Source organism: Mirounga leonina, unplaced genomic scaffold (assembly GCF_011800145.1).
Source record: "Mirounga leonina isolate KUSES-001 unplaced genomic scaffold, KU_Mleo_1.0 Mir_55, whole genome shotgun sequence".
Lineage (NCBI taxonomy): Eukaryota > Metazoa > Chordata > Mammalia > Carnivora > Phocidae > Mirounga > Mirounga leonina.
In genome coordinates this window covers 6,301,182-6,322,285 of record NW_023270816.1, presented here as the reverse complement: position 1 = coordinate 6,322,285, position 21,104 = coordinate 6,301,182, and the positions used below count along the sequence as shown (strand labels likewise).

Genomic DNA, 21,104 nt, shown 5'->3' with positions numbered 1-21,104 from the left:
CAAGCATCAAGTGACCAAATAAGTAACTGGGAAACTCATTAATTTTGCCCTACTCTCATTTTTATATTACTAAATCTCTATCTCCGTATGTACCAAAGTCTTGGTTTCTAGCCTGGTATATAGCAGTCTCTCAATAGAAGTTTGTAAAGTGAATTGCTTTTGACAGTCATTAAATGAGTTTTTAAATCTCTACAAGTATGTTTTAATTCCACAGATGCTAAATTCAGTAATCAAAGTCTTTTATTTAAAAGAGTATACTGCCATCCTTCACAAGCAAATTCATAAAATAAATTCGTATCATAAAGAAAGCTAATTCATGAATCTGTTAACTTGCTCAGAGATATATTCTACAAAGAGGTTTAACAAAAAGAAGTTGATGCCATATCAGTTTAAAGGCATAACTTTAAAAACTCACTTTATATTTTATATTTGATCCACACATTAAAGATTAATTTTTTCCCCACAAAGGCATTAAAGGTTAAGAGAATAAAAAACCTAACCTATCTACTTATACAAATACGCAATACAAGATTCAGAAAAATGCCCATAAAGGAGAAGTCTTATTATTAAGTGTCACTTTTGAAATTAAATTTTAAAAATTTAGTTATCAAAAACATAGGAAATCGAGCTATATATGACAAGCTACCAAATTAAGTTTACCTGAAACAATATTAAAATGTTCATCTGACTCATTAAAATACTATTAAAGTCTCACAATGGTAATATCTGAATAATTTTACTTACATATAACACTCAAACATTTGGAAATGTCAAGAAAAATTAAATGTAAGGGTTTAAAAATACAAGTTAATTAAAGGGTATTTGATTTTCTTATCTTTTTTGCCAATTCAATTTCAATGTACATTAACAGAAAATGAATGAAATACAAATGCTTCACCTATATATAAGGAACATGATGCTACTTACCAACCTTCAGAAGGGCATGCAAACAAATTAAAGGGATGTATGAAAATAATTGAACTGAAGAAGATACACCGAGAAATCACTCACCTATTTTTCTATTAAATAATTTTATATCTTTAATAAAAAATTAATATATAGTAAATTAATTTTAGAATATCTGTGTAGAATACCATGCATTTAGTAAGGCGGGAAAAAAAAACTAAAATGCATTATCCCAGCCAGCGTATTTAGTTATGGGATAGAAACATTAATAGTTAAGAATAAATAGGTACTAGTAAGTGTAAAATGTTACATAATAAATTCAACATGCAAATTCTGAGGGATGCATGGAATATAAGATTAAAATGGAAGGAGCTTTTATATAAACTACAAAAATATTTCCAAAGAATAAACACATACTACCCTATTATCTTATGCCCAGAATCCCTTGTTTTATATTGGTAACACCTTAAGTTTAGAGTCATAAGCTATCTAAACTATCAACCACGTTTTGTGTTAGGGAAGCCAGTCTTTAATGAATCCGTATAATATTTAAAAGGAGGATGTTTTTCATACAGACTCCGTATCTGTAAGGGCTTGTTCACAGCTACCCTACACAAGACACATCTTACTATTATTGCCAAGAAGCTCCAAGTTTGGGGAAAAGCCCCCTGTTCATTTTAAAAATGCCAACACACTTCAGACAACATGATGGTTGGACAAAGATTTCAACACAGCTCCTCAGTGATTTATGACAGTGACTGAAGTCCTACAACCTACACCATGTCACACTTCATCTGTCCATATGGATTGCTATCCAAAGATATAGGACTTTCAATTATTTGTGAAAATTCTAGTTGGAATAGGCTCCTGTGGCTGTTCTAATGCAGAGTATGGGGTGGGATAGAAGACGACACTGATGTGGAATACAGTTAAACTTCTTTAGCATTGTCCCTCTCTGTAAGAAGCAATTAACCACATTTCAACTTCTGCAAGCACCTCCCCCATCATCATGTTTCCTAAAGCAGTACACACCCATTTGCATCAGAGTACCTTACACACAGAATATAGTGTGTTATGCCATTTTGATTCCAGTTCTAGATCTCTGATAAGGACTTCTCTGATGGCTTTTGTAGTCTAAATTTAAATGACATTTCTGACAGTCTGCTCTGTCGCTGGGTCAAGGTTTATTAATTTATTAATTAAGGTTCAACGGTAATCTTAGAATTACAGGATTTTAATCAGACTACTCTGATATGTAATTGTACTTTAAGAAGATTAATATATAAACAAAAATATATTTATCCTATTTTAAAAAATACTCATTTTGTACTTTCTTATCTGAATTAAACAATCATTCTGCATACCTGGATCTCCTTGTAAAACATTTTTGAAAGTTGCATCTACGTTTTCAGGGCACTAAGATTTGCAACAAGCAAATTTTTACCTTCCTTATGAAAGTAAAGTGGCTTGAAAATGTTAACAGACTACCCCAAAGACCTGATTTATTGTGTGAAAATAGGTTAGTCTCAAAATTTTAAATACTTAAATTTCACTAAGTGTTTTTTTCTGGAGGGCAGATATAAAACACTAATGCAAGAACTATTATTATTACTGATCTTGAGGACAAGTGAGGTTATACAAGCCTAAGTGATCTTCATCACCTTAGGCACTTAAAGGAGCATTTTCTCACTAGAAAGTGATTATACTAAGACCCAGTTCTTTTGAGAGACAGGAGAGAGCTGAAAGTTTCTCTGAAAGTATTTACATGCAAACTAAATAATCCAGTTTATAAGTTTGAGTGCCTTGTTTTCCAAAAAAGCTTTAAATGTTCATCTTACTTGTAAGACAAATATGACATGTGTAAAGATATGTATTTATTACATGCACTGAGCAAAATTAAAGTTAATATCAGATCAATGCTTATTAAAACAAAACAATCATTTTAAGAGAGTTATTTGAAGATATATTTAATTTAGGAGGGGAAATTTATGTCTATAGTTGTCACTTTCTTTTTCCTCCAGAGATCTGGAACAAAATACCTTTCCTTTAATGTGCTTACTGTACTATATTTAGTGAATAAACAAGCCTTAATAAGCAGATCGTCTGCATGAGCGCATGGATCAACTCATTCTCATTAACAATTTAAGAAGCTATCAGCCTTCTATACAGTCCTGCCTATATGAGAGGAAGCAAGGACTGGCTCCTTTCAAACCTATAATTTATGAGTTTATTCAAACCTGCCAAATTGCTTTAAGTAAACGCCTCTCACATTTGAAAATTCCCATGGCAACTCATTTTAGTTTGGCAGACAAGCAGAACTAAATTCAATCCTTTTATCCTGCAGCTAAACCATTACAATAGTAATTCTGCTCTGACACTCTGAAGAGACTGCTAATTACTGTACTCTGGGTCCCTAGACAGATTTCCCATTCAGATTAAAATGGTTGTGCATGGCAGAAAACAGTAGCAACACCTTTCTTTACATGAGAGAGATGTTCTCTCGTATTACAGCTCTATCAAGGACCAAGTGCATCACAGTGAGATGTCTTTCAATGTATCTTTTAATACCTTACCTTCTCTCCCAATAAAATGAAAAGGAGGAGAATACCACAGACCTGAATGAGTGACACTATGGTCAAGAACTAAATGTAATAGTATCCGTTCATTAACAACCCAGTTAAAAACCTTTAACTCCAAGATAAGACTACTCCATCTCCAGAGTCATTATCTCTCTTCTTTTCAGGTTATAATTAGTACACAGTTAACTATGAGCCAAATGTATATAGCATTAGAAAGAAGAGAATCTTTGGGTAACGTGAAAAGCAAACTTAAAAATTTTGTGGTGGATCCTTGTCTCTCTACCACTATCCCAAATTTTGATAGCATCTGTAGTTTTTTAAATGACTACAGTGAATTAAAATTACTTGAAATATTTTTTTTCCCAATGTCTTAATATTCCTTGAAATAACTAGAAGCAACTTTAAATTTCAAAATCCTCATCTGGAAATTTGTCAGAATCTATTATGTATTAGATCAATTATTACTGAGCTCCACGTATATAAGTGGTTTCATGAAGGAATAAGCTATAATATCCAAAACTGATTCATGTTCAAGTTCTCAAATACTTATAAGCAAGCTTAAAGAAAAAGTAAAAGAACAAACAGATATGATTATCCCCACCATAAAGTAAAAGTTGAAATGTTAAAAAGTGAAATGAACACTTTATGACACCAGTCTGGGACTCGTGGCATCCTGTATGCCAAAGTCTGTCTTAAATTATGAGATGATGTAAACTTCAGCTGCCTAGAAACATTAATTTCTCTAATACAAGGTTGGTACTGCTCATTTAGTCTTTCCGTTTAGTATTTTACCTCCTTAACAGTAATCTTTACCTCTGTTCCTACTGAAAGGGAAGAAAAATTATAGTGAGAAAGAGGATATTTGGCCATAATATGCCTCCCCTCTACTTTCTCAGTCTTCATATCAACAGAAGTCTGGCACAATATCCCCCCCTGCTTCCACTATTCTAGTGTTTTTGAGGTTCCTTAGGAGAAGATTAGAAAACATCATAGGATATGTACCCATGTAAGGTCTTAGCTAATGATGAGAAATAGTATTATTTTACAACTAACTGGAATGAGAATTAATTGAAAGAGAGATGGTATCTGATCAGCTGAGATAATAGATGCATTCCCATAGTGAGTGAGTGAATGAGTGAGAGAAAGAGAGAGTGAGTGTGGGGGGGAGAAAGAGAAAGATGGAAAAGAGAGAGGGAGAGAGGGAGGGAGAGAGAAAGAGAGAGAGGAGGAGGGAGCAGGAGAAAGAGAGAGAGAGAGAGGAAGAAAGATGGAAAGAGGGGGAGTGGGAGAGAGAGAGCAAGATGGACAGAAGGAGAGAGGGGGATGGATAGATTTAGAGAGAGGAGAAAGGAAGAGGGAGAGTGGGAGAGAAAAGTTGGAGGGAAGAAGAGAAGGAGGGAGGGGAAACAGACTTTTATATATGATGTTACATTTTAGTAACATTAATATATGGTTTTATAATCTTCTTCTTATGCTACTGTAATCAAAAACCTATAAAGTAAGATTGTGGATTAGCAATGAGGTTACATTTTGTAGGTAAGGAATAGAATTACTTTCTTTCTGTGTGGTGCCTCCTGTGACCAGTAACTGAGCTTATAATTGCCACAGTCAATGATGTAGTTGAGGTAACCAGTCCATACCAGATGTATTTTTTAAAAAAGAAAATGTCTTATAATTCCATATAACTAAAATAGTAATTTTTACCTTTAAAAAAGTCATTCTAAGGCAACTGAGCAATAAATAATAGCCTAATTTTACAAATAAGGAAATAAAAGCTCCAAGTGACAGTCCCTGACCATGCATGATTTGTGCAACCCTACTACTGCATCTGTCACCACTTTTAATGACCTGACACACAAACACACTGATGTTCTGTCTGTATGAGTCCTGTGTCTTAAAGTTCCAGGTCAAGCCTCACCTACCTATGTGAAGTCTTCTTCCCTAAGCACCCAGTCCATGGTGACACCTTCTTGTAAATTCAGTTAACATCTTCTCTAACACTGACTGCCACCTATATACTGCTTGGTACTATCTCTCTAGAAAATGTGTTGCATGAAGTTAAGTGGCATTTTTTTGAGGAAAAAAACAAAGACTTCAAAATTAAAGGGGAAAATTGTCATTATATAAAATGTAGAGTGACATCTTTCAATGATGCTAAACCCTGTTCATACAGGTTGTGTAAGCTATTCATACACACACATACATATACACACATGTACCCATGTGCATATACCAAATTAGTTTGCTATTTCAGTATTTTCAAGGACAATATATTATTGTGCATATTTTCACAATGAACATTTTTATACATCTCTTTCAGTAATTCACAAAAGTAGGGAAAATGGCTAAGAATAGGAGAAACGTGAACATTTTCAATCACCTTCATCTAAACAACATTTACAGAACATATACCCAACTATTGCAAAATAAACATGTTTTGAAGTGTATGTGGGATATTCATAACATACCATATGCTGGACTATAAAAAGTCCTAATTAGACTCAAAAAGACTAAAGTCTTAAAGAATATATTCTCTAAGAAAAAAATTAAATTAGAAATCAGTCACAGTAGTAAGATAAATAGAAAAGTCCCAAATATCTGGAAACATGTGAAAATAACTCATAGGTCAAATTAGAAATTACAAAGGAAATTTAAAAATATTTTGAACTGAATGGTAATGAAAATACAATATAACATTATTTTTTGGAAGCAGCTAAAGCATTATAGAGAGAAATTTGTATCTTTACGGCAGAAGAAAGTAGAATAGAGAAAAATCAACAAAACCAAAAGCTGGTCCTTAGAAAATATCAATAAAATTAACAAAACTCTAGAGCTAGGCTTATCAAGAAAATAAGAAAAGTCACAAATTGCTAATGTCATGAATGAAAGAACACTACCACAGATTCTACAGAACTTAAAAAGATAAAAAGGGAACAACTTCATGACAAAAACTTAACTTAGATGACAAACTCCTTGAAAAATATAAAAACAAGAAAAAACCTGACAAGTTTCATATTTATGAATAAAACTGAATTTATAATTAAAAGCCTTCCCACAAAATCAGAAAACAAAAAAAAGCAAGCCACTGAGTAGAATAACTGACCAAGAATTTATTCCCAAATTATATGAAGAATTGTTAGAACCAAAAAAAAGAACAAGTCAATAAAAAGACAGAAGGTTTAAACAGATACTTCACCAAAGATACATAAATTGTCAAGAAGAACATGGAAAGATGCTTGAGATCATTTGTCTTTGGAGAAATAAAAATTAAAATTACAACAGGTGAAAGGATAGACTGGTTTATCTATTCAATGAAATACTAATTATCAACAAAAAGGTAGAGCCCACTGATACATGCATGATACATGCAAAAACATGGATGAACTTCAAAAAACTGTCACACCATGCTATATGAAAAAAGGCAGGCACAAAAATTTTTTCATTTATATGAAATATAGTAAATGCAACACTGAGTCCAAAAAAGTTGAATTCATACAACCAAAGAGTAGAACAGTGGCTACGAAGAGGTGGGGGGTGGGAGAAATGGGGAGACATTCATCAAAGGATACAAACCTTCAGCTGTAAGTTCTACAGACTTACATACAGCATGGTGACTGCAGTTAACTTTACTGTATACTTGAAATTTGCTAGTGTAGATCTTAAGTGTTCTTACCACACACACAAAAAATAACTATGTGAGGTGATGGATGTGTTGTAATTACTGTGATAACCATTTCACAATGTATATATAGATCATCACACACACCTTAAAAAAAACACACACCTAAACATATATAATTTTTATTGGTCAATCATATATCAATAAAGCTGGGGGAAAATAGAAGTTTTGAGACCATCAAAAGGGGGTGGGCGGAACTAATCCCAGCAGTTGCCTGGAGGCAGCAGGAGGAGGTGGTTAATTGATGCAAAGGGGTGAAGGAAATCTTTTTTTTTTTTTAATTTTTTATTGTTACGTTAATCACCATACATTACCATCATTAGTTTTTGATGTAGTGTTCCATGATTCATTGTTTGTGCATAACACCCAGTGCTCCATGCAGAACGTGCCCTCTTTAATACCCATCACCAGGCTAACCCATCCCCCCACCCCCCTCCCCTCTAGAACCCTCAGTTTGTTTTTCAGAGTCCATCGTCTCTCATGGTTTGTCTCTCCCTCCGATGTCCCCCCCCTTCATTCAGGGTGAAGGAAATCTTGACTGTGATATACAGTTGTCAAAACTCAAACTGTATACTTAAAATGAATGTGTTTTAATTTATGTATAATAATGGAAAAAAAAAACCCTTAAATTCCTTTCCCTCAAGTATTCAAAATGACTATTCTTCAGCATTGAGAAACAGCTCAACTGTATTTAAATCAGACCCATGAGCTGCCAGATTATTTCTTAAACATGTATATCTCTAGAACACTAGATGTGAATGCACTCTCAGCAAAAAAATTTGATGGTCAATTAAATTTGGAAATGGTTCCTACCAGAGCTTCACAATACTTACTAGCATATTAAAGGCTTCCTTTACCTGGAATACCTATGGAAAGTGTCTGTCTCATGGAATACAGTTAGGGAAATGTCACTGCCCTAAATATTAAGGATCTTGCCAATAATTTTCTGGATCCTAGTGCCCTAAAACACAGTCAACCTGGAATAAGTATTTGTTAATCTGAAAAAAATACTAGGATAGCTGCACTTGGGTAGCCAACTATTACCTCAAACTTACTAGGTCCAAACCTGAGCTCCTGATAATCTCTTCAAAGTCTGTTCCCACTGAAGTCTTCTTTATCAAGGTAATAGCAATTACATCCTTCCAGTTGTTCAGTCTACAATCCTTGCTGTCATCCCTGACTCCTTGCTTTCTAACATCCCATAGACAATCCATTAGCAAAACTTGCCAGCTTCACTTTAAAAATAAGCTCAGAATCAGACCACATTTCACTTCTACAGCTATCTTGGCCCAATTCATCATTACCATTCTTGTGGATTAATGCAATAGTCCACGAATTCGCAAACTTTCTCTGTAATGAGACAGACAGTAAATGCCTTTTCTGGGTATATGGTCTCTGCTGCAGTTACTCAACTTACTACTGAAGCACAAAAGCAGCCACAGACAATATGTTAATGAATAAGCATGGCTGTGTTTCAATAAAACTTTTTAATGGACAATGAAATTTGAATTTCATACAATTTTCACATTTCATGAAGTATCCTTCTCCTGATTTTCCCCCAGCCATTAAAAATACAAACACCATTCTTAGCTCGTGGGTTATTCAAACACAGGTGGGAGGATGGGTTTGGCCCATGGGCCATAATTTGCAGGCTCCTTTGAGAGCTTCCTTTCTTCCACTCTTATACTCTTTACTCTGTTTTAAACAGAGCAGGTCAAGTAATCCTTGAAAAATAATAATCAGATCATGTCATTCCTCTCTCCTCAAAGCCCTCCAATGGTTTCACCCATCCTAGACTAAAAGCTTGAATCATTAAAATAGTAGACAATTGATCTATGATCTATGCTAATATATACATGAGCATATCAAAACCAAATTAATTACAAACAGGTTTACTGTGTTACAAAAGGCAAAATGAACTGGAAATTTATAACATATTACAATATCACTGTAGCAATTATAAAGGAAATGAAAACATCTGATGACAGAATTGGTAAATGAGTAAATTAATATACAAGCTTTCTCTAAGGATCAAATACATGTTAAAGTGACTTGAAAATGTATAAAGGTAAGAAGTCATTATTTCACAGTTCACTGAATTCTGTATACTTGTATAAGCATATTAGGTAAATCCTAAGATTTTAAGAAGAAATTCAGCCAAGAAATTTAACAGCCCAGTTTATTTTGAAGGGATCACAGAAAAAAAGTGTGAGAATTATGATGTGTATAAGAATAAGCATTAAAACGTCACCTGAAGAAAGCTTCCTAATTATAATAAAGTTCAATATATATGTAAAAGCCTAAGGTTTACATATATAAGAACTAAATAATCTACTTAAAATATAATTTGTCTAACTACAAAATAATTCATCACAAAGGCTATATTAAATTAGTAACTATCATACAATTTCAGTTGAAGATCCAAAAATTTGTAGAAAAGCAAGTTACAGTGCCACTTTGCAGTAAATCCTACCATCAAACACAAATAATCAACATATCCTGTCTTAAATATTAGGCAAAAATTAGTAAATAATCCATATTGTAAAATTCCATACGAATCATGAAAACTACAGGGTTTTTTTTCCTACTCAATTAACTTATATAATAAAGCAGTTATATAAAACCAGAAATCACAAATCCCTAAATAATTCCATGTAACACTAATTTCCTTATAGGGTACACTTAAAATAAGAAGGCTATCACTATATTAAAGCATGTCACAACACACAGTTTCTTCCTATAAATGCTTTCCTTAATATTCTACCTGCATATTTAGCAAAATTCTACTGGTCAGTTTGAGGATTTCCTCAAAATCATTTTAGAAAAAGTGATTTTTTGTCTTTGCTCACTTCTTTCTACTCCATCCTTGTACTTCAAAATTTTTTCTCCCATTTATAAAATAACTTAGAAAAAAATAACACATGTGGAAATTAAACTTTATAGTCACACAGAGCTATCCAAAATCCTAAATTATTTCATTAACATTTTCCTTCTTTGACTTTACATGTTTTCACAACTACCTGTTTACAATTGAGTCACTTCCTCACCACACAACAGTTTCATACCAGATAGCAGCTCACTTGATGCCCTACTTGCAGAGGCCAGTATAGAGCTTGAATTTTATTCTAAGTGAAATGGCAAGTCATATCTTTAATAGGATTTACATATTGTTTTTAAAATCACTCTTACTAACTTACGGGAGAATTAAATGGAGTAAAACTAACAGTGGGCAGAGAGATTACTTCAACTGGGTGGCAGGAATACATGGGCTCAAGAAGTACTTTGAAGTTAGATTTATGTTTATTTTTATATTTATATAATTTATATTTACGTAATTTTATATAATAAAAATATATTTTTATTTATATTATATTCAGCAAAATTAGGACACTGTTCTATAGTCCTTTTTTTATCAGTGAGTATAGTTTAAATTTTCACAGAAGATCACGTTGTAATTATAATAGCATAGTGAAGGCCTCAAAAATCTGAAAAAGCATAGTTCAGGTTATGAAAATAAGCTTCAAACAACAGAACAGACTACTTAAAATAAAAAGATATATTTAGCAGATATTCGGTGGTAACAGACTTATACATGTCAGATAAAAACATTACCTGTAACTAGAGAAATTATTTTTCCCTAATTATGGTTTGATTTATGATTTAAGAAACAAAATCAAACCATGCCTAATGCTCAGACTTTACTAATGAAGTGTGAGTCATCTCAACAACCCCTTACCTTTGCAATAAAATAAGATTTTTGAACTATTTCCTGAAAAAAAAAAAAAAATTACCAAGTGCTCTAATGATGCTAAGGTTTCTCTGAGTCCATGTGCTTGTTAGAAAAATGGAGGGGGGGGGGGGAGAGGACCTATTTCATAAGGTTGTTTTGAAACCCAATTTGAATTTAAAGGTTTGAACTGGTTTACTAAACATTTAGTTATGTGTAGTGTTATGTGAATTAATGGGGACACATTAAAATCACCAAAATCTGTGGAAAATTAGAACCCTGTCACACCGAGTATAGGTACAATCTTTACCCAGATTTTTTAAATCTTAAAAATCAGCAGATACAAGATACAAAATCAACTATTTATTACATTTAATTAAGAAATTTCAGATAAAGCAAAAAGTCTCTGCTTTCCGCTCCCTTCCTCCCCTGCCCGGGTCCCTCAAGCCAGGGATAGATCTTTTGCTATAATAACATTAAACAAAACGGGCAAAAAAACCATTAAAATACATGCAACTCTTTATACATCTATTTCTTTCCAAAAATCAACTTAACCTATACGGTTAGGTAAGAAACATTTATACTGTAATAATACAAAGACAATTCCACACTTTAGCTATAGATTTATTCTGTGAATGTAGATGTAATCTGAATCATATTCTCCATAGAAACAATATGAAACTAGGGACTGTGTACCTGTTCAAGATATCAACATAAAGGTAAAAATATTGTTTTTTGTTACAAAAATATCTGTAATATCACACAGCTGCTTAATATAAAAACCTAAAAAACCAAACATTTTATAAGAACCGTAAGAAGTATTTTATTCACATTTTTGTAATTAAAGGGCTTATTAAAATTGTTTTTGTTTAGAGAAAGCAAAGATTTAGGACTTTGGTTAAAACAAGGTTTTAGACTGTGTTGGGAAACAATCATTTTCATAAAACACTGGCAGGACTATAAATCGGTATAAATTTTCTGGAAGGCAATTTATGAATTATGTATTAAAATTTAAAATGCACCAGGCGCCTGGGTGGTTCAGTTGGTTAGGCATCTACCTTTGGCTCAGGTCCTCATCTCAGGGTCCTGGGATTGAGCCCTGCATCAGGCCCTTCGCCCTCTGCCCCTCCACCCCCACATAGTACCCTAGCTCTCAAGTAAATAAAATCTTAAAAAAAAAAATTAAAATGCACTTACCCTCTAACCTAATAATTCTACTTCAAGAGATTTATCCTACAAGTATACATGCACAAGTTAATTACCCTGCTTGCCAAATTTATGCAGCATCTTCTCAATGAAGAGAAGGAAATGTCTACTGCTGGACATTCTACTGTTTTATGGGGCCCTCAAAAGATCCAAGGAGCCATCATGGAGTGGGAAGCTGATGTAGAATGGAGAAAAAGATCACAGACAGTGAAGCAATCAATAAAAGACCTGCAAGGCCAACAGTACTGAAAGAATCATTTACATAAATAATAAAATCTTAGGGGAAAAAATTCCAGCTCCTTTTCCTCTTGTCCCATACTTTCTTGAACCCAGGCAATTAGGCTTAATTTTAAAACCATCATCTAAAAAAAAATAAATCAATTGGTGAGATCACCAATGACCACTACTTGCCAAATCCAGTGATTAACTCCCAATTCTTATCTCAACTGAACAATCGTCTGCAACAAACTCCTTCACTTGGCTTCCAGGACTCCATGTTCCTGGTTTTCCCTCAACCTCAGTGGCTCCTCTCTTTGGTCTCCTTTGCGGGATCCTCCTCTTCTTCCTGATCTCTATTTGGTGAAGTACCTGGAGCTGAGTCCCCAGACTATTCTTCACCTTTATCCAATTCTTAGATAATAGCATCCAGCCTCCTGGTTCTAAAAGCTTTTGATACGATGACAACTTCAAACTTGACATAGTCCCATCTTCTCACCTAATCTGATTGTTATAACCAAACGCCCATTTAACATTTGGTATCTCAACATTTGCACTTCCAAACCCAATTTTTTGACTTCCCTCTCAAACCTGCTCCCCTAACAGTATAAACAGGAAACAAGTCCAATTACTCAGGGTAAAAACCTTGAAGTCTTCACATACACACAACACCCAATCCATCGAAATTCCTGCTAGCTTTACCTTGGAAATAAATCCCGTATCTACTACCACTCAGCCCCTTCAACACTAGCCCCACAGCACTTTCACCTCATTCATAAAATACAAATGCTTGTGCCTTGGCATCTCCGCTTTCTCCATCACCCTCAAAGTGTGTCCTCTATTCAGAACGATCCTTTAAAATACAAATTAGACCGTGTTATTCCTCTCCTCAAACTCCTCCAAGAGCTTCTCATGTCAGACTAAAATCTAATATCCTTATCATGGCCTACAGGCCTCTGTAACCTGCCATCTCCCCCATTTCCCCCAACTTCACCTCCCACCACTCTCCACCTGCTCCCTATGCTCCTCAATGGACCCCCTTCGACACACCTCAAAAATATCTCTGGGCTATCACACTTTTGTTCTCTTTGCTTGGAAACCCCTTGGATATCCAAATGATTACATCACATTTCAATTAGGTTTTTTGTTTTCCCAAATGTCACCTTCTAAGAGGCATTCTCTAATTATCTCATATAAAATATTTCCTTAATCCATGGCTCTTGATTTCCTGCTTTTTTTTCCCTTCACATTTTAGTACAACCTAATACAGTTTATATTTCTTTTAGTTTATTGTCAGTAATCCAAGCTGCCCCATCCCCCCAACCAGAAGGTAAGCTTCAAGACGGTAGACACTTTGCTAGTCAGATTTACTCTCTCTGTATCTTCAACAGCTGACACAGTAAATGCACACAATGAACATTTATTGAATAAACTCAAAGGCCCAGAAATGAGAAGACTGAAGTTTCAAGAAATCAAATAAATACAGAATCAACCTGTGGGTCTAGTGTGGTATGTGTGTCTATGTGTGTGTACTTTAGGTTTGGGGTAGGGGTGGGGAGTGAAAAATGAAGACTGAAAGATAACCTACGGCAAATCGATTGTAAAGCCATGTTAAAGAATTCTCCGTTCTCCTCTTGGAGTAAGAGGGAACCACCAAGAGGCTTTTTTAAGCACGTAAAGGTTATGAAGGATGGGTTTGTGGGGTCCAAAACTACAAGGACAAATGCTGGCTGTGGGGTTTTGAGTAACTCTGGCTTGACATAAGGGTAAAGAAAATGAGGGCAAAAGGACATGAGCATATTTGAGGGATGCAGGAAGTAAACTTGACTGAATTTGGTATTTTTCTGGACACCTGATAACAGTTAGAGACTCCAAACTACATGTAGGATATGAAGAGACAGGAAAGGCACAACTGAAAGTTACTGTTAACGGACATGTTAAGTAAGCACTGAGAGTGAAATGATCAACAGAATTTTGAGTATCATTATTCTCAAGATAAATTCTGAGACACGAAAACCACAAAAATGTTTCAAAAAGTTTTCATGTAATATAAAAACAAATTAAAATGATCTATTGGCAGCTCACTGGAGGGACAATCTGAGGCTAGACAAAATGTCAATGCTGATAAGAAATGTGTTGTCTTTCATGCAGTGATTCTGACAACCCTTCAACTCAGTCAAATCCAACTGAGTTGCGGCAATAATTCTTTTCTGCAATCCTGAATCTAATACGAGGGCACCTTAAATAATACATTTTAAAATAAATGCTAGTCTCCATATCATTTCCCTTTATAACTTTTACATGAACAGGAAAAAACCCAATCAAATTAATCAATTTATATGTGAATTTATATGTGAATTCTTTTCAGAAGATCAAGATGGGTCCACATTTTCAATCCAAAAATACTGTTTTGAAAATATTTAAGCAGCAATAAACTAAAGGGTTCTGTAAGGAGCCTCACAGTGAATTTTTTTATAAGGGTCAAACCAATTTTACTTAAAAAGAATGAGTTGAGAAGGAACTTGTATTTTCTCCAATTCTGAATTAATGCATTATTTTATAATCAGCACTTAGAAAGAACAGTATGTAAACCTATACAATTATAAAACAATATTATTTAGCATCAAAAAACTACAGCAAACTTTTATGAAACAGAGGTATTATGCTAAGCATTCTCCATGTATTATCTAATTTCACAATAATGACATGAGAGTTCAGTGATGTTCCAATCTTACAGATGAGAAAAGGGAGACAGAAAAAGCCACAAAGATGGGATTCAAATCCAGAAGTCAGCTTTCAAATACGATGTAATTCTGTCTCCCAAGAACTTATAAGTAAAAGCCCAAATCACTTGATAACTTCAGGGTTGTAAAGCTTCTGTTTTGTTTAAACCTTTGCTTATCAGAGCACCATCACCAGAAATGTATAATAATGTTGAGTTTAATGAAAATAAATTCCCAGGTATAGCAGTCATGTTATAACAAGCATATCTGACAAAATGGACAGGATTAAGAAATTGCTACAAAGTTAAATCACTTTATTGAGGCCACATCTTAAAGTACTTTTAGTCTACAATTGTAATTCTAAGAAAGTTTTATTACTTCAGAGGTGGTAATTAGTAACAATCCTAAAAGTACTTCCATAGAGAGAGATTTATCATCAAAAGGACTCTTTGCCTTTAAAATATAAATTGTATGAAGTTTTAAAAAAGCTTCTGCCATTTTTTATCTTCTACTATCTATTCTACTGTCCAAAGACAACTTTAAAACCAAAATGGTCCTTAAAAGTCATTTACTTCAATTCTCATTTTGTAAATGATGAAACAGACAGAAATTTACTAACTCTATAAAAGACACATAGCTAGTTACTAACACAGCTTCTAATATGATGCTCTTCCCCAGGTTAATAACTTTGAGAACTGAAGTAGTTCACAGAATGGCTGGAATAAAATAATAGGTCAGTAAGAGCTTTAATTATCAGACGCCCAGTCTATTTGCTATATTAGGTGAACTTATGTACTTAGTATTACGTGAGCTGAGCATTTTCAGCTATATACAGCAATAAAAGTAATGTTAAATAACTTTCTGATCATGGGACTAATAGTCCAATAGACTTAGAAAAAAGCCCTTTTCTTTATAGCCTTTCAAAACTGCATAATTATTAAGGAAAAGGAGGAAGACTATATGGTTCAATAGTATACAACTATATATTTTAGTTTATAATTTAACCTGTTCATAAGATCTATTGAACAAAAGTTATGTGAAATTCTTTTCTTCCAAGTAGTTAGTTTTGTCCGCTAAATGAAAAATGTTTATAGCTTGTAAGTTTATATATAGAATAGATTATCTGGGGAATAAAGAACAATAGACGCCATACTCATTTATGTAAATGTCAATAAATTTTTGTTTGACAGAATATTAACAGTATTCCTAGTTTTTCCAACAGCAAATTAGGATCCACATTTCTATCATTTTTACCAACATAAAAAATATTTTTAAAATGACTCTGAAAATAGTAGTTATTTATTTTTCATTTTCCATGGGAAAAATAATACTCTGGGAGTGAGTGCAATCATCATTTCTAAATGAGGAGTTACTAAAGGGTTGTTTAATAATGAGGAAAAGACAAAAAGAAGGGGGCTGGGGAGGGAGGGGGAGATGGAGGATGGAAGGGAGGGAGGATGAGAACAAAGGTGTTTGGGGTCATTTCTTTATGAGACTTCACCCTCCAAAATTACTTTCAGTGTTTTACCTAAGATCCCTAAATATGAACTTAAATAGTTTTTAGTATCTTAGAAAAAAACATTAAATGAAATGAAGTGTGAAAAGTACTCAGAATGGTGCCTGACAGATCAGCAAAAGTTAGCTCCTATTTTCCTAAAAGAAAATTTTATCATATTATGGGAAAATTTCACTATGGAACAGAAATCTTTCTATGTGAAACAGGGACATGCCAGGAGGGTACCTGGAACCCACAGGCAACTCAAACAATGTGCTCTTACTAACACAGGTCCTCCGACATAAATATTAGTTGTACAGACTTTTCTGTACACTCATTACCTGCTTACAATGAGAAATTGCTCCCCCCTCCCAAAAAAATAAAGCTTTCATCACCCTAATGATAATGCACCTACTTTCTTACCCTATAATAGAGTGATGCAATAATAATAATACCTTTGGAAAGTAGGACACCAATTGAGTTTGCTCCCCTCACAACATTTCCTTCCCCCAAAGTAAACAGGCTTTCCCATTTTAGGATCTGAGCAATGTCTATGTTTGCCAATTACACTACAGTAAATGAGTTATAAATTATTTTTATGTTATGAGGTTAAATAAAATTTCTAAAAAATAAATAACCTATTCTTTATTAACATAAACATTACAGTAATTTAAAAAAAATTAAATGGAAAAAGGGGTTGGGCCCCAAATCGAAAGATTTGGAAATTATTACTTACCGCAGGTACCAGTAATTTCTTCACTTCCTCGACGGCTCTCTTCAGTTTGATTTCTGCTCTGTTTTGAGCATCTTCCACAGTGATCAGTACATGTAAATCTTCATTGAGATGCTCCCAATTAGGCTTGCCTCTGTTCTGCTCCTCCTAAAAAATTTGCAAAACACATTACCAATTTTTCTTCTCAAAGAGAGTTTATCTTTCTTAATACTAACCTGTTGCCAATTATTTAAGCTATGTTTGCATCATTTTGCTATGATGAATCCCTGAACTCTACCTCTGAAAGTAATAATACACTGTATATTAATTAACTGGATTTAAATAAACCTTAAAAAAAAATTGTGAGATTCCAATCAAAGGAGATAAAAAACTGGCATAAATTAATAGAACTAATAAAATAAAACAGCTCTCTACTACAACTTACATGTTTGCAGGGCTCATGCTAAGGAAAATATATGGACCTTAGCCTTTTAAGAATGGGAATATATTCTATAGTCAAGTATATGTTTCTGCCTGTATTTTCTGTTAATATCATTACTATGAAAATGCACCCTAATGTTTGCCAATCTGAATGGTACCCAAGAAAAATAGAGATCCCATTAATAAATGATGTGAATAAAAATTAAAATTTATGAACAAAATTTAATTTTTTTCACTTTAAGTTATTTTTAGATAAATACTAATGAGGTTGTTTGGAAGTAACTATTTAATAAAAAAACCTATTAAGTATTTTCTTTTGCCTAGGGAACAGACACCATGAAAAAATGAGAAACTAGGGTATCAATGAGTTAAAAAGTTGAGAACCTCAGGGTTCTCTGTATGCCAAAGAACATAAAATGTATATACACATACCTCTACTGTGGCAAGGAAAATCAATTTTTAAATACAGATTTTAATTTTTATGTTGAAAAATGTTAACATTTTTTTCACCAGAATTCGTATTTTTTTATCATTTTTTTGGTAGATAGATCTAATAAAATGACTCATATTTTTTGGTGAACCTAAAAAAGTGTGTCTATATTCATGAGTAAGGGACTTCTGCTTCCAGCCAAGATAAAAATAACATGGACAAGATTCACTCTCCTGCCTGAACCAACCAAAAAAAAAAAAAATAATAAACAAACAAAAAACACAAAACCACAAATGGGCTAAACACAAGAAATGACAGTTCTCAAGCCTGTGAACAACAGGTAATGAAGACAGTGAGGCTGAGAGATGGCCAATCAATGAAGTAAAGCCCAGGATTACTTCAGCTCTCTGGCTTGGGAGTCTCCAGGCTGCAGCCCCGGAAAGGGTGCCAGACTGCCTCTCTGGGTTGAGGTAACTAAGCTAAAAATCCAGGTAGACCAACACACCTAGAGTTCAGACAAGAGTACTAGAAAGAGCTATACTGAAAGAATTCTGGAGATCTGCACAAGGTCCACTCAAACACTCAGCTGAACACTAGTCAGTGCATGTGTAAAAGAGGAAATACCAGAGGCTGGAGAAAGAACCAGCCACAGGACTCAGTAAAAGTGCTGGGTTCTTCACAGAGAGCCAGAGTGAAAAGACTTCATGATTCACAGACACTGGGTAAAGTAAATAGAAGGTCTTGCCTCAGTAATGGGAAATAATTAAACCTGGTCTGAGCACTATTCCGGTACTGCCTAAGTAAATCTTAAAAGCAAGACCTAAAAGGATGAAAAGTGTTCCTAACTTAAACTGTGTCCCAGAACAAAGCCCAAGAATACTTACAGGAATAGGAGACATGCACCCAAAAAGGTAAGTCACACTATTTGGCATCTAATCAGAAATTAACAGGCATGAAAAGAAGCAGGAAAATACAACATAAATGAGAAGAAAAACCAATCAAACTAGTCTAGAATTGTTATAATTAGTAGACACTACAAGCTAGTGTGTGTGTGTGTGTGTGTGTGTGTGTGTGAGCGCGTGCGTGCGCACACACATATATGTGAGACACGAATACAGATACTAATACAGTGATAACTGAGGGACATTTATAATCCAAAATATTTAGGAAGGTGTAAAAATAAAAACTAAAATCATAAGTGACTTAACACAGAAACTTTTATATATGGAAAGACAAAAATTTGCCAAAGAATTTAAAAAGAAAGAGATATTTGCATCATAGGAACAGAGAATAAAGTTAAAGTATAATTTAACATTGTGCTTTACTGAATTTATTGAATAAATTTTTAAGCTGTAAAACACCTTGGTAAATATATACTCTTAATTAATTCAATAACTGAAGTGCCAGTTAAAAACTGAAAAGAAAGTTATACCTATCCTAATGTTTGCTTCAAAATGAAGGGTTTTGTTTAGTTTTTAAAACACTTAAAAAAGAACAAAAACTTGTAGACAAAGATGGTGAAATTATTGTAATCATGTACTTTCACTCCCTCCTAAAATTCTAGAATACTGTAGAGAGTTTAAAATGTACAAAACTATGTCATAAGGAAGAAGAAAATGGGAAAGAAAACAATTTAGAAACTACAAAACATATGGGCTAAGCAGTCAGGGATTTAGCTAACCCCAGGTGAAAAGGGACCAATTTCTGCTGTAGACCACCCCCCATGCCACCCCATCCCATCCCTCAGGGAAAAAACTGAGGAAATGGCAGCATTTCCTCAGTAGTAGGGGTAAAGGTGGGGGTAACACTAGAAGACTGGTTGAATTCTCATTAAGGAGCAGCTGACAATCTCCACCTCTCCTCTCCCCAGATAGCTGGCATTCCATTATTCCCAGCAAGAGATAAGAAATATATTCCTAAAGAGTTCATTTTACAGAACTGGGTTTTTTTTTTTAAAGATTTATTTATTATTTATTTATTTATTTATTTAATTTATTTATTTGAAAGAGAAAGACAGACAGAGCATGAGCATGAGCAGGGGGTAGGAGGCAGAAGGAAAAAGGAGCAGCAGACTCCCTGCTGAGCAGGAAGCCTGATGCAGGGCTCAATCCCAGGACCCTGGGATTGTGACCTGAGCTGAAGGCAGACACTTAACTGACTGAGCCACCCGGTGCCCCAAGAACTGGGTTTTGAGGGGCAGTTCATAGGATCACTTACATACTGAAGGCTGAGGTGTCCAGCCTTCTACCCCACTCCTCATCTAGAGTGAGGGCAGTCAGCCCACACACTAGGGAAGGGAGACTGGAAGACCTTTCTCTGGGAGTCTGACCAGCCCAACAAACAGAAAACAACCTCAAGAAAGCAACCACTGACCAGAAAGAAGAAAAATTTGAAACTCTGCAGAGAGTTAAGAGAAGACACTATCCTTGAAACAGATAAAGGATGCTGTTAAGAAAATTCAAAACACAAAAGGGAACTTGAGAAACTAAAAATATGATAGTAAAAATGAAAACTTGATAGAGATATTAGAAGAGAAAAATTTAGAAACTCTCCCTCCAAGTAGCAGCAAAGACACAGGGGGAAAATGGTGAAGAACAGTATAAAAATTAGAGGACTAGTTCAAAAGGCCCAGAAACTAAATGACAGATGTCTTACCAAGAAAAAGAAAAACGAAGGGAGAAAAGTCATTAACATAATACATACTTTTAAAATGAAACTGAAGGATAAGAGCTTCCAAATGAAAAGGGCCCACTGGGTTCTCACCAAAATGGAAAAAGAAGATGAAAACTAAAAAAAATCAACTAACAGCAACTAAGCACACAAGGTAGCAATAAGGAATAAATACCAAGAATCTCCAGTGGGGGTGGGGGTGGGGGGACCCATGTTTTCATCCTCAGACTTCATAAAGTGAACATTATCAAACTTGATTTTTAAAAAAAAGCTTTTAAGATCATTCTACCCAGAAGCCAGATTTATCCAATTGTAGTCCA

The 21,104-nt window shown here is 34.2% G+C and overlaps 1 protein-coding gene across 7 annotated transcripts in view; it reads right to left on the bottom strand.

Moving 5' to 3' along the window:
* Positions 1 to 21,104, bottom strand: part of LOC118001961 (protein quaking) — a 158,627-nt gene that overhangs the window by 30,283 nt on the left and 107,240 nt on the right. For all 7 annotated transcript variants that reach the window (XM_034992158.1, XM_034992159.1, XM_034992160.1 and 4 more), the window contains exon 4: positions 17,268 to 17,411. In XM_034992158.1, the coding sequence (XP_034848049.1) occupies positions 17,268 to 17,411 (144 nt within the window). The remainder of the gene's footprint in view (positions 1 to 17,267; positions 17,412 to 21,104) is intronic.